This window comes from Poecilia reticulata, chromosome 10 (genome assembly GCF_904066995.2).
Source record: "Poecilia reticulata chromosome 10, P_reticulata-male-v2, whole genome shotgun sequence".
Taxonomy (NCBI): Eukaryota; Metazoa; Chordata; class Actinopteri; order Cyprinodontiformes; family Poeciliidae; genus Poecilia; species Poecilia reticulata.
This window is the reverse complement of record NC_088839.1, coordinates 6,036,090-6,052,623: the sequence shown is the minus strand read 5'-3', so window position 1 is coordinate 6,052,623 and position 16,534 is coordinate 6,036,090. Positions and strand designations below refer to the sequence as shown.

Sequence of the window (16,534 nt, the reverse complement as noted above, 5' to 3'; positions counted from 1 at the left end):
ATTTTGCATCAAAGCTGTTAGCGCTGCTAGCCCGTACATGCAGGAATTCCTCCTTCCTCTCCTCCATTCGTTCTCCCCGTTCTCCTATTATCTCCCACCCCGTCTTCCTGAAGCGATGTGCTGAATCTTGTCAGAGTGAATACCTCGAATATGAACAAGAGAGAACATTTCTTTAGGGGGCTTTTCTAGAACTTGTCTTTCTGAGAAACAAAAGTGTGGATTGGGACTGAGAGCCACATTGTGTTCGGCAGATAAACCGTCTCGTGAGATTTTGTCACGCGACAGCCGCAACAAATTCAGCTGGTGTTACATGGAACTGTGTGAAAATCAAATGAGTGTGTCGGGGGGGGAAAACCTTTACAGCATGATGCCACCACCACCTCATTTCTGTTCCGGATTGGAACGGAAATGAGGAAAATTGAAAGGGCGTGTGAATACTTTTGCAACATTGATTTGTTAAAGGAGCAGTATTATGTAATATATATTTTTTAATTTATAACATGTTATAATGTTATTTCCTCATCAAAAACATACCGAGAGTGTTCCCTTAATATTTGAGAAATCTTTTAATCTCCCCCACTCAGCTCCTTCAGACTAGCCAACAGCAATTAGCAACCACCTGGTGGAACTGCTGAGCTCATTATAGGAGCTACTTCCCTGTGACACACTGGTAAAAACGTTGCTAAGGGTTGAGAGAGGAGCCATGTTGTAATGACTTCCTGAAGGCAGAGTTTCAGAAAGAGCAGGATCTTCTTCTTAAAGAGACAGAGGCCCAATTTCAAGGATTTAAATTACAAAGACAAATTTCTTTTACGTAATATTTTATATACGTAGCATTTTCATCACAACTGAAGGTGATGAAGATGACAGTTAAGTGGCACTACAGAGCTGGAAAACACATAATACCATAAAGGCTGTTTACAGAAATGTATTTAGGAGAACCCAGAATGGATTAACTCAGTACTGTTTGTCAAAATATAAACAGAACCTGAAGAAAATATATATGTATATTTATATATTTTACTCAGAATAATATCTGAAATTACATGAAAAACCATAGAGAGACACTCACTATTTTTAAGCTAGTAAAAAGCCTTCAATTAGATTCATTTTGTCATTTTACTCTACTGTTATTAAGCTATCCAACCTTTGATTTAAGTACATTTTAGTCATTGCATGGAGAGTGTTAGGGAGTCTTAAACTGTGATTTTCCACACAAGGAAACTGGGAACCAACAGAGACCTACAGTTCATTCCCAACATTCATGAATATCCTTCATACAGACGGATAGATATGTAAAGATTTGAGATAGATAATGGTATCTGACTTAAAGAGACATGTTTGATACTTAAAACAAACTAAAATCCTCCCCTGCATTGCTAATAAGCTAAAGAGAAACGCATATCCATTAAATTAGTCCCATTTCTCCACTATAGTTTCCTTTCTTTTTCCGCCAGTCTGTTGCAGACGTGCCGCTGTGCTTTCAGATCAGGTTGCATGACCCAGTTGAGACTTGAGCTGTCGGACAGAAGGTCCCGAGTTTGACTCTAGAATACTTCGGTATACAGAGTTGACTCAGTGACTGCAAGGTGCCAAGGTCCTGCGGTTGAAAACAAGCCCACATCATCAGCCCTCCACTACCGTAGGTGACAGTCAGTGTCTGTGTTTCCACTGACCAGAGTGAATTCGAATTACGCAGGATAAATTTGCTTTATGGAAACACACCAAATTTGAAAAAAGTCACGTTTTTTTTTATTTTTTTTATAAGAAGTGTTTGTGTTGGGATGAGGTGGCTTTTCAGATGGATTGAATTTGGTGTTTTTCTCAACGCTGCAGGGGAAACACTTTTTTCACATCAAGCGAGATTGATACAAAATAATGATGCGAGCCGTTATGGTGCGACGGCGTAGTAGGACCACGGTAGATAGACAAAAAAAAAGGAGTACATTTCTGACAAAAAAATCTGAAATTCAGATTTTTTTGGTCAGAATCTTAGAAATGTTCTAGAAAAAACGTGAACGTTTCTGAGCTCCAGAAGTTGAAAATTTGCGAGAAAAAAAAACTGAAATATTGAGACAAATTTCTCAATTTTCTAGAAAAAACATGGAAATTTTCTGAGTTTGTAAAAGTCAATTTTTTTATTTATTATTTTTGTTCAACTTCCTTCCAATAATATTGTTCTTGTTCTCAAAATAACACTTTATTCTCATATTATTTGAACTTTTCTCGTACGACTTTATTCTCGTAATTTTATTTGTTCTTAGCATGGACCCAATACACCGTCATAACTTATTATACCTATATTATATAAAAATTAAGGGACATTGTTTAAGGTCCAAAGAGCCACTATGGCTCCGCAGCCGCAGGTCGCAGACCCCTGATCTAAAAACACAGCTGCAGAAAAACCTTGGGATTTTTTCCCTGTCCCGCGTGATGACAGGCAGCTTGTGTGCCAACACCGGTGACAGCAGAGCCAAACAAACTGCAGGTCAATTCGCCATTGTTCACCAGTGTGAGAAAGGGAGTGAATGGAAAACAGACGGCCGTGTGGGACCTGCAGCTCACGCATAAGCAAATGTGCAGAAACTGGTGCCGTACCTGAAGCTTGTTCTTTGTCTCTTTAAATGCTGAAACCTTTGAGTACAGAAAGCAGGCGGGTTTATGTGGCGTGTGTTTACCAACGCAAAGATCAGTCACCCATTAAACTACTGTCTGCTGACACCGAACCTCACCGTACTGTTTGGCTTTCTCAAGAGCGACGTTTGCACTAATTCTTTCTTTGCCAAACAGTTTAAGCTTGATCAGATTTTCAATTGACTTTGACTAGGCCATTCTAACACCCTGTGATTTTATCTATCCCATTCCACTGTGGCTCTGGCTGTCTGTTTAGGAGTGTTGTCCCACTGGAAGGCGATCCTCCACTCCAGCTTCAAGTGTTTATCAATATCTATCTATACTCAGATTGATACCTTGCCTATATCTAAACTTACTTTACGCATTTTTTTAAGCATGCAATTTTATGATTACTGTAACTATGATGACTTCTCGTCAGCCTGACCTTTTTTGGTGGCCCTTGTGGGTACAGGTTGCCCGACGATGCAGTGTGTGGCTCCAGGCGTTACCTGGACAGAAGGGGGACAAACACAAACAAACGCTCACACTTTTCATACTTTCACTTGTACAAATATTCATGAACCACAAATCGTTTTCCCTCCACTCCAGAATTAGGAACTACCTTGTGTTGGTCTACCACGTAAAGTCACAACATACTCAAGTTTGTGGTTGCAGTGGCTCAGAATGTAAAAACGCTGAAGGTGTTCGGTTAGTTTCGTAAGACAGTTACCTCAGTATCATCAGACTGCAAACTGACATCAATAGCAGCATCATGCAAGTTTGATAACGTCCAGCTAACTGCTGCCACAGTAGAGCTTTCTTTCAGAAATCTTTTTGATAAAGTCAGTGTTCAAGAGTTTAGTGTTGTGTGTCAGAGGCTAATGTTTTAGTCTATTTATTCCTTATTCTCTTTTTCCTGCCTGACATTGCTTTTTTTAAAAAAAATCTAAGCCCCAACAGATTTAAAAAAATAAAATCCTGAATACTCGGCCTGCTGCATATGAGCAGCAAATTCGCCCTCTGACCCTCACCGCTTCAGATACAAGGAGTAAGGGATGGCTCCCTCTGCCTACTTCTGGCTTTTTAAAAGCAATTCAGATATTTTTCACTTTTTTTCTCCCCCGATGCAATATTAACACCCTCCATTAATTCAACTCCTCTGTGTGTGTCTATTTAAGGATTTCTACGCCTCGGTTACATCCACAGGCAAAACTGCGTGGCATCAACCAAATCAGGAGGCTGCATGTGACGGAAGGGCCGCATTTCGTATTCCATGCAAAGCGATGGTTCCGAGTGAAGTTGTGTGTGTGTGTGTGCTTAATGAGTGTGTGAAGCTCCTTCTCAGACCACACCCATCCCGACTCAACACCACCCTGTTCTCCCCTCCCACTGTGCTCTTCTGCCCACTTATCCTTATTTGGTCGCGCTGGCAGCTCAGCTGATGATTGGTGGAGGGGATTTGATTAGGACGAACTCACCTGTGCTGGCTTGCTTACTCCCACCCTGCATCTCCCCTGAGTGTGGACAGGTAGAGACATGAGAGAATACTTGGGTCGACACTATCGCTCCACAAATTTAACTATTAATCTAATGTCTTCACCTCATCCGCTGTGCTGAAACATTTGTCTTGCTTGGTTTTTAAGCTTCTTTAAGTGGTTTTGACAAGACATTTTCACACAAACCGTTGACCTGCCTCATCATAACGAGCACGTCTTGCGTACCGCCACCTATAGGTACTCCAGTCTGTTTAGATCTCAAGTTCAGCACATTCCAGACCCCCTGCATGTAATTTGCAGGCAGCATGTTGAGGAAGGAGCTTATCAGCAGTTTCAGGAAGCTGGTAAATTATCACAGAGAGAAATGTACGCCTGCATTCTCCCCCTAACCCTCAGCCCCCGAGGATATACAGAATTATACAGAAAAACAACCATTTAAGACTGGGACGGTCCATTTCACACTAAGAAACCCAGCGCGAGTCTAAGATCTTCAAATGTCGACCATAAAAGGAAAGAAAAGGATTAAAAATTCCAGAGGAGCAAAAGAAAAAGTTACATCAGAAACACTGACCTCTAGTGGATAGAAAGAAAAGAAAGCAGCTGCATTTGTTAGAATGTTTTATTACACAGAGTGGAGTTAAGTGGAGACAAGTGTTACTTACAATAATAAGCAGTAAGACTAACAATAAGGGCTTTTATAGTTAAACTGATTTCTATTTATTCTTCTTTCTCTGGTGCAGCTTCAAATTCAGACACAATGGATCTAGAAGAGAAGGAGGGAAACACACTGAGTTAATGTGTACAGGAAGAGATCAGCTTTAATAACAGAAGATTCACGTTTGCTTTTTTCAAACAAAAAACAAATCGCATTATAGGCAAAGAAAATGCATCCATTTTATATTACTAATTTCTGCCACTGATTAGTAAATAAATGGTGATTAATAATCAGATAAGGAGCAAACTACTCAGTGAGCCTGATATAGAAAGTTAGTTTGATTTTAAGAGTACAAAAAACAAATTTATGTTTTCGCATCCACCTGAATAATGTGTAGTTACACCCCTGCCCATGGCACTTCAACAATATTATTTTACCTTTTATCTGGAAATAGTGTCTGTTTATTCTTGCCATACAGTCCTCTGTATTAATTATTGCTCGAAAGGTCTTGCCATACCAGTTTATTCCTCCGTATTTACTTTAGTTTCTTAGTTTATTCTTGCATTTTGTTTTTCATTCATTTCCATTTAGTTTCATTTGATTAGTATTATCCTTTCTCGGTTTATTGCTATGTCCACTTTAGTTTCTTTCCTGTTGCTAGATTTATTTGATCGTTTATTGACCACCAGTAATATTATCTCATCACCTGCTGCGCCTCCTAATCGTCATGTGTTTCACATCATGTGCTGATTTTTCACTGTTGGGCGTCAGATTCTCTGTTTTTATGCCATAATTCACATCTAGTTTGTCGCTACGTTTTGCCCGCTTCTCATGTTCAGAATTTTGCGCAATGTGTGCGGCGTTTTTTTTTTTTAACTCCCTAAGATGCAGGGCGGTCGGGAAACATATCTTTGGTGAAAAGGCAGACTGACATAAACCTTTTAAAACAACGGAAACAATTTCGGCATTCTGATTATTGAAATTTTAAGGTGTTGTGGTACCGTTGTTCCATCAAACCCGTTTCATGTCGGACCACTTGCAGCACCGGTGTTAACGCTATAACATGAACGCTCTCTATCTTGGTGTAGAAGTATTTCTTTATTTAAATGGGTTAATTTTTCAGAGGGATACAAAGTGAGGGTATCATGATTTTAGTAGTTACATGTTTATAAGAGCGATTTTCTGCTGTCCTTCCATGGTAGCGGGCAGCTTTCAAACGGAAATAAAACACTTTTTAATATAAATTGCTGCTTTGACATGATCACGGAACTGCCAAAACATATGTAGCCTACATAAATACCAGACAAAGTGAATCACAGCAGCGTCATCAGCCGGTGTAACGCTGAACTGATGCGGAGCTGCGCCATGAAGCTACAAACACTGAATAGAAGAAGAGCTGCCATCGATACAGTTGCAACCAACCATGATTTAATGTTACACAATAGAGTTTTACCAAGTTGCTCAAAGTCTAAACTGGTATTGTGGATTTAAGGTGTAAAGTTTACCTTCGACCAAACGCCCCCCAAAAGCATCCCAGCGCCCCCCTTTTGTAAAAATGTCCGCCAGCGCCCCCTGCCGTCCTCTGAACGCCCCCTGGGGGGCGGTACCGCCCACGTTGAGAACCGCTATGCTAAACGAACCTAATATTTATTGAATAATGAATAAAAATGAGAAAAAACATTGTAATTCTTTATACATTTAGTAGTTTGCAAAGCTAAATTGATGCTCTGTGATGGGTCTCTCCAGTACTTTTTTTAAGGAGCTATGCTGGATTTTCCTTAGTCCATCGACTTTAGTCTCTAAAGATTTTCAAATAGATTCTTATTGAAGCCCTCAGTCAGATGCTGCGCCAGCCCAAACCATAACCATCCCACCTCCACACTGTTCCTCTGCAGTCAGACAAGACCTGTAATGTACCTCTCTAACTTATTCAGATGCTGCTGTCAGGACTTTAAATGTTCCAAGTCAGTTCCAAGTAGTGCCAGCTAATAATTCATGACCGGGGTACCCGATAGTGCTTCGCAGTCTACTGTGGGAGTGTTTTCATTAGCTTTCTGCTCGCCGGTCTGGCGGTTTAAAACTTTTGCACAGTGCCTCAAATTATTTTTCGAACTCCCCAGATGAATAGAACGATTTAAGTAAAATGTATTTGCTACTCGGTTTGTCGATTCCAGGTCATTAAGTGAGTCACCTTTGCTCGTCGTTCAGCTCAAACTCAGCCAGTGTCCTCTTAGCTAGCTCCGGGGTTGTTGGGAGACTGAAGGCGGCAGACAGCTGGACCAGCTCCACGGCTCTCTGAGGGGAAGCGCTGCATCGACACGCGGTCAGGAAGCTGCTCAACAGCGCCCCACTGTGGAGAAAAGACCGCAGGGAAACAAGGGGTTGCTAAAAAAAAAAAAAAAAAGAAGAAAAAAATGGTGCGCAAACTTACGAAGGAACTCTGTTTTTGTCTTTGAAGAGCTGCAGCATGTCCCTGCAGAGGGAACCGGAAGAGAGGGAACCGGAAGAGACACAATGAGGTCAGAAACCATTAGTTAGTCAAACCTCCTAAACCATTCCATATTTTCTCAACAGAACCAGAAATTTCAACGCATTTTATTTTAATAAAATGAGTTGAATAATAATTTATTTGAAGCTATAAGAGTAGGCAGAATAGAAATGCTTTTTAGATTTATAATTTTTTTCAAAACCATGCATCATTCCTTGTGTGTAATCCGATAAAGAAAGTTTAAGGCACGTGACGTCTCACCAACTCACATTTAAGACTTTTCAAGACAATTATGAACGGGATTTAAGACTTATATCGCCTAGAAATGTAGGAACTTTGTTCAAACAACTGCCTTTACCCATGATACATGCAAAAAGCTTGCTAGCTAGCTGTACTGGTAGCCTCAACCGTCTTTTTTCTTCTTTCATTGGAGATTAAATAAATTTTTAAAAATTAAGAGTTGAGAGATGCCTTTACATATTTTCCTTGATTTACAGCTTTATAGCGACAGAAAGAATAGCTCAAAGTCAGTAATAAACCAATTAAAGGAAAACTTCCAACAGTCTCCAGTCACAGAACATCATCAAGATGTCTGAGTGAGACTCAAACTTTTGCCTACCTTAAAAGTCCTGCCAGAAAAAAAAAAAGACTAAGAGTTCAAATAGTCTTGTCAAGACATAATTTAATACCTGTGATTAACATATTGAAGGCCCACTAAGACATTTTATTGCCTTAATTTTAGATAATTGAGCAGAAGACTTTTTAAGGACGTGCTGCCAGCCTGTAAGCAGTGTGAATCCTTCTCTCACCAGGCCTTTTGGAGCTTGTTGGCCCGCAGCAGCAGGATGGAGATGTGCGACAGCGACGAGGTGCTCCACTCCTTTTTGGGCCTCCCGTCAAACACGCTTTTAACATCCAGAGCACAGGCAGCAAAAGACTCCTGAACCTGCAGACGATACGGTCAGACAGACATTTTATCACTAGATCTCGTGGTACTGTTAGTTTGTGGGGCGTTTTAAACATTTACTGGAATTTATTGCCATAATAGAAAACTCCTCACTATAAATGATAAGACACAATAAAAGTGAGCCGTGTAGAGACACACTGACCCAATGTTAATATCTGTATCGGTGCCAATATTGGAAAAAAAAAATCCTTGATCAGGAATCAGTAATGATGTGCCCGATTCATAAGGGCAGATCTATTCAGTCTAAATCTATGTTTCGTGCGCTGAGTGATGTCATGCTTTATTATTCATTTTATATTATATTTAGAATACCTAAATGCACTTTTTGAACCATTTGAAAGAAAGTTTGCTGCAGTTTTTTTCCATGTTTTACCAAGGTAGTCAGTTTCAGTTTCTTTATGATTATTTTACATTGGCTATTATACTCCTAATTGCGTTGACTGAACAATTAAAATTGTGTTGTTTTTACATGTTTGACCAAACTTATGAAGCTATTAGTGTATTTAAGTGTGTTGTAACTGGCGGAGAGTTATCAAATTAATTTTAATTCAGCACATTTATGTCTGTGTTGTTTTTTTAATACACGTTTTCAGTCAATCCAACCAGTTTTTTTCTGTATCGGACGTGAAAAAACGTGGATCAGTGAGGGACCAAAACAAACCTCCACACTGTGCTCATCTCTGGCCATGAGACTCAGCAGCTCCTCCACCAGATCCACCTTGTTATCATGACCCAAAGTCTTAATGTCTGCAGACAATAAAGGGAAATGAGCCATATTTATAGAAACAGAGGTAGGTGGAGCGCTCCTGGCAGTGTGGGACGGACCTTTCCATATGGTGGGCAGCAGGTCCAGGCGGCTGTCCGTGTCCAGAGCCTGCAGCAGGTTCTTCATTCCCTGAGGGTTGGGGTAGAGCAACTGCAAAAAGCAGACTGAAGAGTGAGCTACCGTCCACAGACAGCAGGAATCTGAAAACAGTAGCTGCATTTCCATCGTCCATGTAATTGCGCAATTTGACATTTAAAAAAATGAATGGAGACGAAGCAATTTCGAAAAAACTCGTCTTTCTATAAAAAGTTTTTCTGCTAGGACAATGTGGGTTTTTTTTTTGGCTGCATCACAGCTGTTGTATTTCACACACTCTTTAATATTTTACATAATTTCTGATTAATAAAAATAAACAAATACCATTAAAGGGCAAATATGATCGTATTTTAAATGTTTAAAAGTACAAAATTGTCGAAAGTGTTCAAGGTAAGTTTTTCTAAATAAATTAAATTCACCTCGACAGTAGGAAAAAAAAAAACCTTTATATCAACAATTATCTAAAAACAGGAAGCGCCATATATGGTGTCTGATAGGCCTCATCAACCGGGATTGGTCAAATTCACAAAAGACAAAAGCACTTTTTTTCGCATCAGACGAGTCACATGATCAACAACTGGATGTCACTACTGGAGAAAACCAGGAAGAAGACGACGACAGGAAGTAGCTTAAAGATGACGGCGCTGTGTGTTTTTTAATGACTTTTCACGAGAAAAAAACGTACCTTTAGAATACCTAAATGCGCATGTGATTTTATCGTGTTTCTTAAATAATGGAAACACCGCATATTCAAAATTATGTTTTTCCCCCCCCAACATTAGCGGAATCTTGACAAAGTTTGGTGCACGTCTGTAATGGAAACGCAGCCAGATGGGGGCGCACTGACCGAGGGGACGATCCGGCTGTACCACTTCAGCACCACGTCGATGTCCTCCATCAGGCACAGCAGGTTGAAGAAGCGACCGCTGCCGAGGAAACGGGGAGGGTTAGGAAGAAGGAAGAAGGAAAAAACAAAAACGAAGGCAGACTGAATCAGAAGAGCCATTTCTGGGAACTTACTAATAGAGACCCTGTTGATAGGAATCTCCCAGCAGCCTCCAGTTCTCCCCAACTTCCACCAGACTGTGAACTTTGTAGCCCAGCTCCAGATCTTTATTGTCCAAACACTTGGGAGACATTGGAGGTGAGGTTAATGTAGCAGGAACAGAGTTGTAACTAAGTGCAATTACCTTGTTTGGTTGCTCAAACTTGGTGAATAAAACCCAATTCTGGTTCTACGCTAAAAAAGTAAAGTCAAAGCTAAAAAGAATTAAAACAGAAAATAAGAGATATTTACAAAAGAAGGAGAAAGTTTTAAAACTCACCAGTTTCATTGCAGTGGCGAAGAACAAAACTGGGAAGAAAAAAAAAAAAAAAAGTTTAGAAAGGTTTCTTGTCATCGTATCAGTACAGATGACATCATTTCCTCTCTCAGTCGCTCTGGCCTCACCGTCATTAGGGTCCTGGCAGGTAAAGCTGGTTCCCTCCAGCTCTGTCAACACGTCCTGTAAGACGGCCATGTTGCTGGGCCCGGAGGAGGCTGCGGAGAAAATGTCCACCACTCAGTAACCGTACAGGAAATAGCTCATTAACAGGAAGAAGCTCATAAACACCTGCCTTATACCTGACTTGTAGAAGAAGACTGTCAGGATGTGTTCGTAGGTAGCCAAGCTTGGAGCTGAAGGTTACACAGAGGAAAACATGGGTGAGGAAACAACATGACCCTATGACCCCCAGAGGTAAACGGCAGAGGCGACAGAGCCTGTAGCTTACCGATTCCCAGGGCCTTCATCTCGTTCAGAATCTGGGGCGAGAAGGTTTTAGCCAGGAAGCTGCATTGTCTCAGAGCTTTGAGAACGCTGTTGAAGGTGAGCAGATTGGGACGAACTTTCTGTTCATTCATCTGGTTCAGAAGCTCCTACACACACATAATTTAACATTGAACACCTGGTCTGGCTGCTTCCTTCAGTCGTTCTGATATTAAAAATTTCTTTTTTTTATTAAAGGGAATCTGAACAACGTTCCAGAGTTGAGTAGTTCTTACAGCAATGAGGTCCCATCTCTCATTGTTCTTCTTTCTGACATCAGGAACTACTGAGATCAGCGCGTTGAAGATGTGGACATCAGCTGTGAATGCAGAAAAACTGTCAGAAAACCGTCAGTTTTGTGGTGCTACGTGACTTTCGTGGCTGAATTAGCCCACCAGGCTAAGCATTGTTTATTGTTTATTTAAGTTTGTTTTAATGTTTGCCCCTTTTTTAACACTTTGTAGTTGGTGTGCAGGTATCAATCTTCCAATAATATCAAGTAATATTTTCAAATTTTCTGTCAACTTGAAATATTTTTCAACTAAAAAAAAAAAATGGCGGTCATCCAGCGGGCTACCACCGGGTTTGGAAAGTTTTCTGGGGAAAACCCTGGTGCTAACAAGTATTAAAAGTAAGACATGTTGCTATATATTGATTTATTGCGACACGCCTAATGGTAATTAATCTTATATCTTGTTATAACCTGATAAAGTGGAGATGGGGTATGTAATCAAATAGAAGGAGTCCCAGGATTGATCCTTGGGGTACCCCACATCTGAGCTATCCTGGATCTAAGCAGATATTCGTCCAGTATTAGCAATGCACTGCTTCCTGCTCGCTGTGTGTCCTGATCCTCACCTGACAGTCTGTTGTTGAGCAGGTCTTCGTACAGGTTGAAGGCCTTTGCGTATGCTCCGTGCTGCGGGGAGACATAAACAATGAAGAAACGCTGCGGTGATGAAACGCGGCCGTTTGTTCAGCAAGACGGACTTGAGTGAGGCGTTACCTTCACCATGCCTCTGATCAGAGCGGAGTAACACCGCGTGTCTCTCTCTGGCAGCAGGTTGAAAATCCTCTCCGCGTTGTTGTTTTCCTTCCAGGTGAACTTCAGGAAGTCAGTCACTCGGCGACCCATGGGTTTCCGCCTCCCGTCCTCCTCCTCTTCCTCCTCCTGAGCCGAACACAGAGACAAACCTCAGCACTGGCGCTCTACGCCGATGTGGTCGGCTGGTTACAATCGACTCACTCTGTCCTCAGTCTGCGGCGCCCCCTCCTGGACTGGGTCTCTGTCACAGTACAGACAGATGAGGTCCAGCAGCTTGTGGGTTGTCTCCATGGAGACCGCTGTGCCTGGAAGGAGCAATATTCACCAGAAATGAAGCGGCGTATCGGTGGCGTTTTTTTTTTATAGAAACCTAATCTTTTTTTTGCGTGCAACCTCACCGGACTGCAGCAGCTGATCGTACATCTCCACCGCAGCCGAGACCTTCCTCAGGCTGATCCGTTCCTCCAGCGCCTCCTGGCTCACCTCCTCCAGACGCAGCGCCACGCTCTCTGGCATCAAACACTACAAACACACACAAATGAAACTACCGTAAGAAAACAAGTACAAACTAAGTGTGCAAGTCATTGATTAATAACTTCATCTACAATTGATTGCTATCAGAATCAGAACAACAAAACTTGTTTCAGTACAGCCCATCCAAAGCATAAAAAAGCAAAAAAAGCAAAGTAAACAAACAACATAAGACATGAGTAGACAGGTGACTGAGGCTGCAGGTGCTGATCTTTTGTTAGATGAGAATAACAACATGAATGTAGATGAGGGAAAAAAAATCCTATCTCACACTGTGTCCCTGCAGGAGACGTGGGGTTGCAAAAACAAACAAAAAACCCCATCACTGATCGACTAACGATTAGTCGATAAGCGGTCTTTTTCTTAAAACCTTCAGTTTTCTCTAGTATCAAAATGGCTGACTGACTTTCCATGACAAGAGCTTTATTTTTCAGACTGTGTTGAATAAAAAAGCTGAGACAAAATAATTTTGTCTCCGCTTTAAGTACTTATCAAATACAAAGAAAATTGTGGTTTTCTCATATTAGTAAATTTAGACATATTTACAGAATACAACAAAAGAGGAAGCTCATTGGTTGCTGAACATAAAAGATGAATGCTTAAGAATGATCAATGGCGGCTAAACTACAACAAAAAAAGTTTAAGCGGACATTATTGGAACTAGTTTTCATCTAATGAACCATCAATCGACAATTAATCGGAAGTCGATTGATTATTTGCATCCCTGCGGTTCTTACTGGTATATGCGGTTCTGCGAAGTCTTTGGTGAATAACTTGGGGTTGCTGTTGACAAAGTACTTGGCTGCAGCTCTGCCGGATTCCTGAGAGAGAGAGAACAGCTTCTGCAAAGAGAAACAAGAAAAACAAAACAACTCACTGTCAGGTACTCCCCCCATTCCTTTTTGAGAAATCACTATGGAAACAGATTTGAAGGATGATATATCAAGCTAGAGCTCCTACAAACTCAACGGACGTCCTGGGTGAGAGGTACGGGTCGTCCTGGAACTGGTAGGGATACGCTGTTGGGTCCTGCAGGGAGAAATGTCCAAACAGGAAACACGATAAACAACCAGAATAACAAACAGAACCACGCAGAGAAACCAAAATCTTAGCTCGTGAGAACTCTTACTCTTTGGACAGTAGAAGCCAGGGCCTCCAACACTGCCTCCTTGTTCCTGTCAAGAGGAAAACACCAATACTGACTGTGCTAAAGAATGTAGTCATCAGTGATCAGAATAAAACTTTTTATACTGTTTATGATACATTAGACATACCATGATTTCTTCCTGGGGATGATTATAGCTTCTTTTGATTCTGAAATACAGCAAAAATGCAGTTTTCATATCAAGAGATAACAGGAATTCAAGAATGGTCTCTCTACTGATTTGCTATGGTTAAGGTGCATTGTGAAAGTATTCACATCCCTTAATCTTAACTGTACTTCATATTTGTTTTATGTGTGATATGTCAATGTTTATGTTGCTGGAGGGTGAAAGGTTTTCAGTCTGCAGCAGGTTGTCGTCCTGGCATTTAGACATGAGTCTTTCCATAAACTCCAAATCAAACGTCCATACTGCTTTGATTGGTTTACCTTTATGAAGGTCGGTAGCTTGTTGTTGAAGAGCTGAAGTCAGTCCGAAACTCCTGAAGAGAGACAGAACTAAGCTTTAATTATCTGGATAAAACCAATAACGCGCACAGTTTATAAAGACCCCAACCGGGAATCGAACACATGACCTTCGTATTGCAAATACAAGAATGCTATCAACTGTGCCACCATAGTCGAACCAATAAACTAATATTTTCAACTTGGCAAACAAATAAATGGGAAACAGAATCGAATGCTGCACCTGCATTTACTTAACACAGTAAACAGTTTATTGTGGAACTGCTGAAAGATTTGATTTTTTTTTTTTACATCTAGAAGCATTTTTTCCCGCTTTGTGACTAAACAGCAGTCTGACCTTTAGCTGCATATGTTTAATTTAAACAGATTTAGCCGACTCATAGTAGTTGTGATGCAAGTAAAAAGTCAGAGACGTGACCTCTCCTGCCGGGGGATGCTACTGGTGTTACACTAATAACACACACGACGTTACAAGTAAGTGAAAGCAGAATATGATAGAAAAACAGTCACAAGCATGCCCTACCTGCAAGCAAACAGTTGGTTGATGTTAATCCGCAGAAATCTTCCGTTTTTCTGAATATGATGTCCTACGTGCCTACAGGGAGCCGCCATATTGTTAAAAACTGAAGGCTTGTGGGAAAGGGATAAACCATGTCCAATGAAAGAGGGGGAGAGGAAATAATAGTCATAGGTTTTTCAAAAGTTAATGCCAAAGTATATCTGGTTTAGATCTGCTTTAGCAACTATTTCGTAGATATTATTGAAATATAAAGTGAATGTAAAGAGTAATTTCGTGTAAATGCCCTGTCATGTATGTGCCTGTGCTCCCCTCCAGTCTCAGCTGTGGTCTCACGGTCCCACGTGCTTTAACAGGAGGAAAGTGCGACTCGTGGGCTTCAAGCGCAGCGCCATGAATCTATAACTATAAACAACACAACGTTTCAGCTAGCATCCAAAAAAATGTTGTTTTCCAAAGAAGTGCCATGGCGGCGGCTGGAGGGCATGTCGTTTGGCTTGTACTCACCCGAAGAAATAAGGTGAGGCAGGTTTAGCCTGTTAGCTTCTGGCGAGTCAGAGTTCAAAACAACGTAGAAGCTCGTGGCTTTTAGCCCCCTGAAGTCTCACATCCGAGCTGCTGTGGGGAGACTCATTAGTTGTAGCACCCGAGTATGCTTGTCAAATAATAAGTCAAAAACAAACTGCCCTTTAAGCTTAACTCCTGTTTTACTTTCTGATCCAAAAAGCTCAGAACCAGTGACAAAACTGATTAAAAAGTAACTGAGGTTAAGTTGCAACATTTTTTCCCCATCTCTTTTTCAGGAAGTTGAGCGTGAAAACCATCACCAACTCCAAGTTTCTGGACGCTGTTGGAAATGTGGCCCAGAACAGTTTGTATGACCTGGCTCTGGGGCCAACAGACATCAAAGAGGTGGTTTACTGAAACATTATATGTGCTCAGTGTTTGGACCTTGGATTCATTATTAGATGCCTAATTTTGCATCTAAATTAATCATGTTACTTTGATATTGTTCTGTTTTCCCAGATTTGTTCCACCTGCTGTCAGGATTTCAACAATTGTCCAGGACACTTTGGACACATAGAGCTGCCTCTACCAGTCTACAACCCACTGTTCTTTGATGTGAGCACCATTCAATACACAAACATATACCAGAATTAGATTAACAGCTTTCACAAATGTAAGAATATTCAGTTGAAGGAGATGAAAATTGAGTTCAGCTGCTTATTTAATTAATTAATTTATTTTACATTATGCTGATTTTCACATTTTTCTTTCAATATTTTGCTTAAAAATATGCAAAGTGTTGATAATATTTATTTTTTCACTTTCCTACAATGAGCAATTGTTAATTATTCATAATACTGCAGAAAAGAGTCTTACCATTGGTGCAAAATACAGTTCTAACATTTTAAAAGCATTCCCACAATATTATTATTATTATTAATGGAGGGAACTTTTTAAGCGTTCTTTAGGATTTTTATATTGGTGATTAGCACAAGACTGTACTGTTGTTCTCTAAAGTACACACAGCTATTAAACTCTTAAGAGTTTTGTAACACACAAAGATAAGATTGATGAATAATTTAGAAATGTTTCCCCAAGAAATGTGACATTTCTTCTATTCAAGTGAAAATCAAAATAAAATTTTAAACAGAATGATTAATAATGAAAAAAGAAAACTGCAGTAACCTGGCTTCATTATAGATGGATAGAAAAAGTTGAAAAGGATAAAGGAGAGTAACTTTGGGTTTCCACTTTTAGCCTTCCTGTTATTTGCTGCAATTCTCACTCTCTCCATTAGCCTGAAGAAAATTGAGACATGTTTCAGTTTATTATAGAAACTATAGCTTCCTTTTAAACATCTTCCAGTTTTTTGCTGTCACATCACTGACAGAAGAAATAGCTAGTAGATGATGGTTTTC

At 40.4% G+C, this 16,534-nt stretch overlaps 2 protein-coding genes across 2 annotated transcripts in view; one reads left to right on the top strand and one right to left on the bottom strand.

The window, feature by feature from the left end:
• Positions 1 to 4,710: 4,710 nt before the first annotated feature.
• ptcd3 (pentatricopeptide repeat domain 3) lies at positions 4,711 to 14,769 on the bottom strand. Its single transcript, XM_008419770.3, has 23 exons — positions 14,616 to 14,769; positions 14,057 to 14,109; positions 13,740 to 13,779; positions 13,595 to 13,640; positions 13,426 to 13,494; positions 13,203 to 13,307; positions 12,333 to 12,456; positions 12,136 to 12,239; positions 11,896 to 12,060; positions 11,748 to 11,808; positions 11,126 to 11,208; positions 10,855 to 10,999; positions 10,706 to 10,759; positions 10,532 to 10,621; positions 10,407 to 10,435; positions 10,102 to 10,208; positions 9,929 to 10,007; positions 9,045 to 9,135; positions 8,881 to 8,966; positions 8,062 to 8,198; positions 7,196 to 7,237; positions 6,956 to 7,114; positions 4,711 to 4,872 (listed from the first exon to the last, which is right to left on the bottom strand). Exons 1-23 carry the CDS (start codon positions 14,702 to 14,704, stop codon positions 4,827 to 4,829), a joined length of 2,004 nt encoding a protein of 667 aa, XP_008417992.2. The 5' UTR covers positions 14,705 to 14,769; the 3' UTR covers positions 4,711 to 4,826.
• Positions 14,770 to 14,934: 165 nt separating this feature from the next.
• polr1a (RNA polymerase I subunit A) overlaps positions 14,935 to 16,534 on the top strand; it is a 29,241-nt gene continuing 27,641 nt past the window's right edge. Inside the window, exons 1-3 of the mRNA XM_008419771.3 lie at positions 14,935 to 15,129; positions 15,413 to 15,521; positions 15,636 to 15,731. Coding sequence (XP_008417993.2) covers positions 15,053 to 15,129; positions 15,413 to 15,521; positions 15,636 to 15,731 — 282 coding nt within the window. The 5' untranslated portion in view covers positions 14,935 to 15,052. The remainder of the gene's footprint in view (positions 15,130 to 15,412; positions 15,522 to 15,635; positions 15,732 to 16,534) is intronic.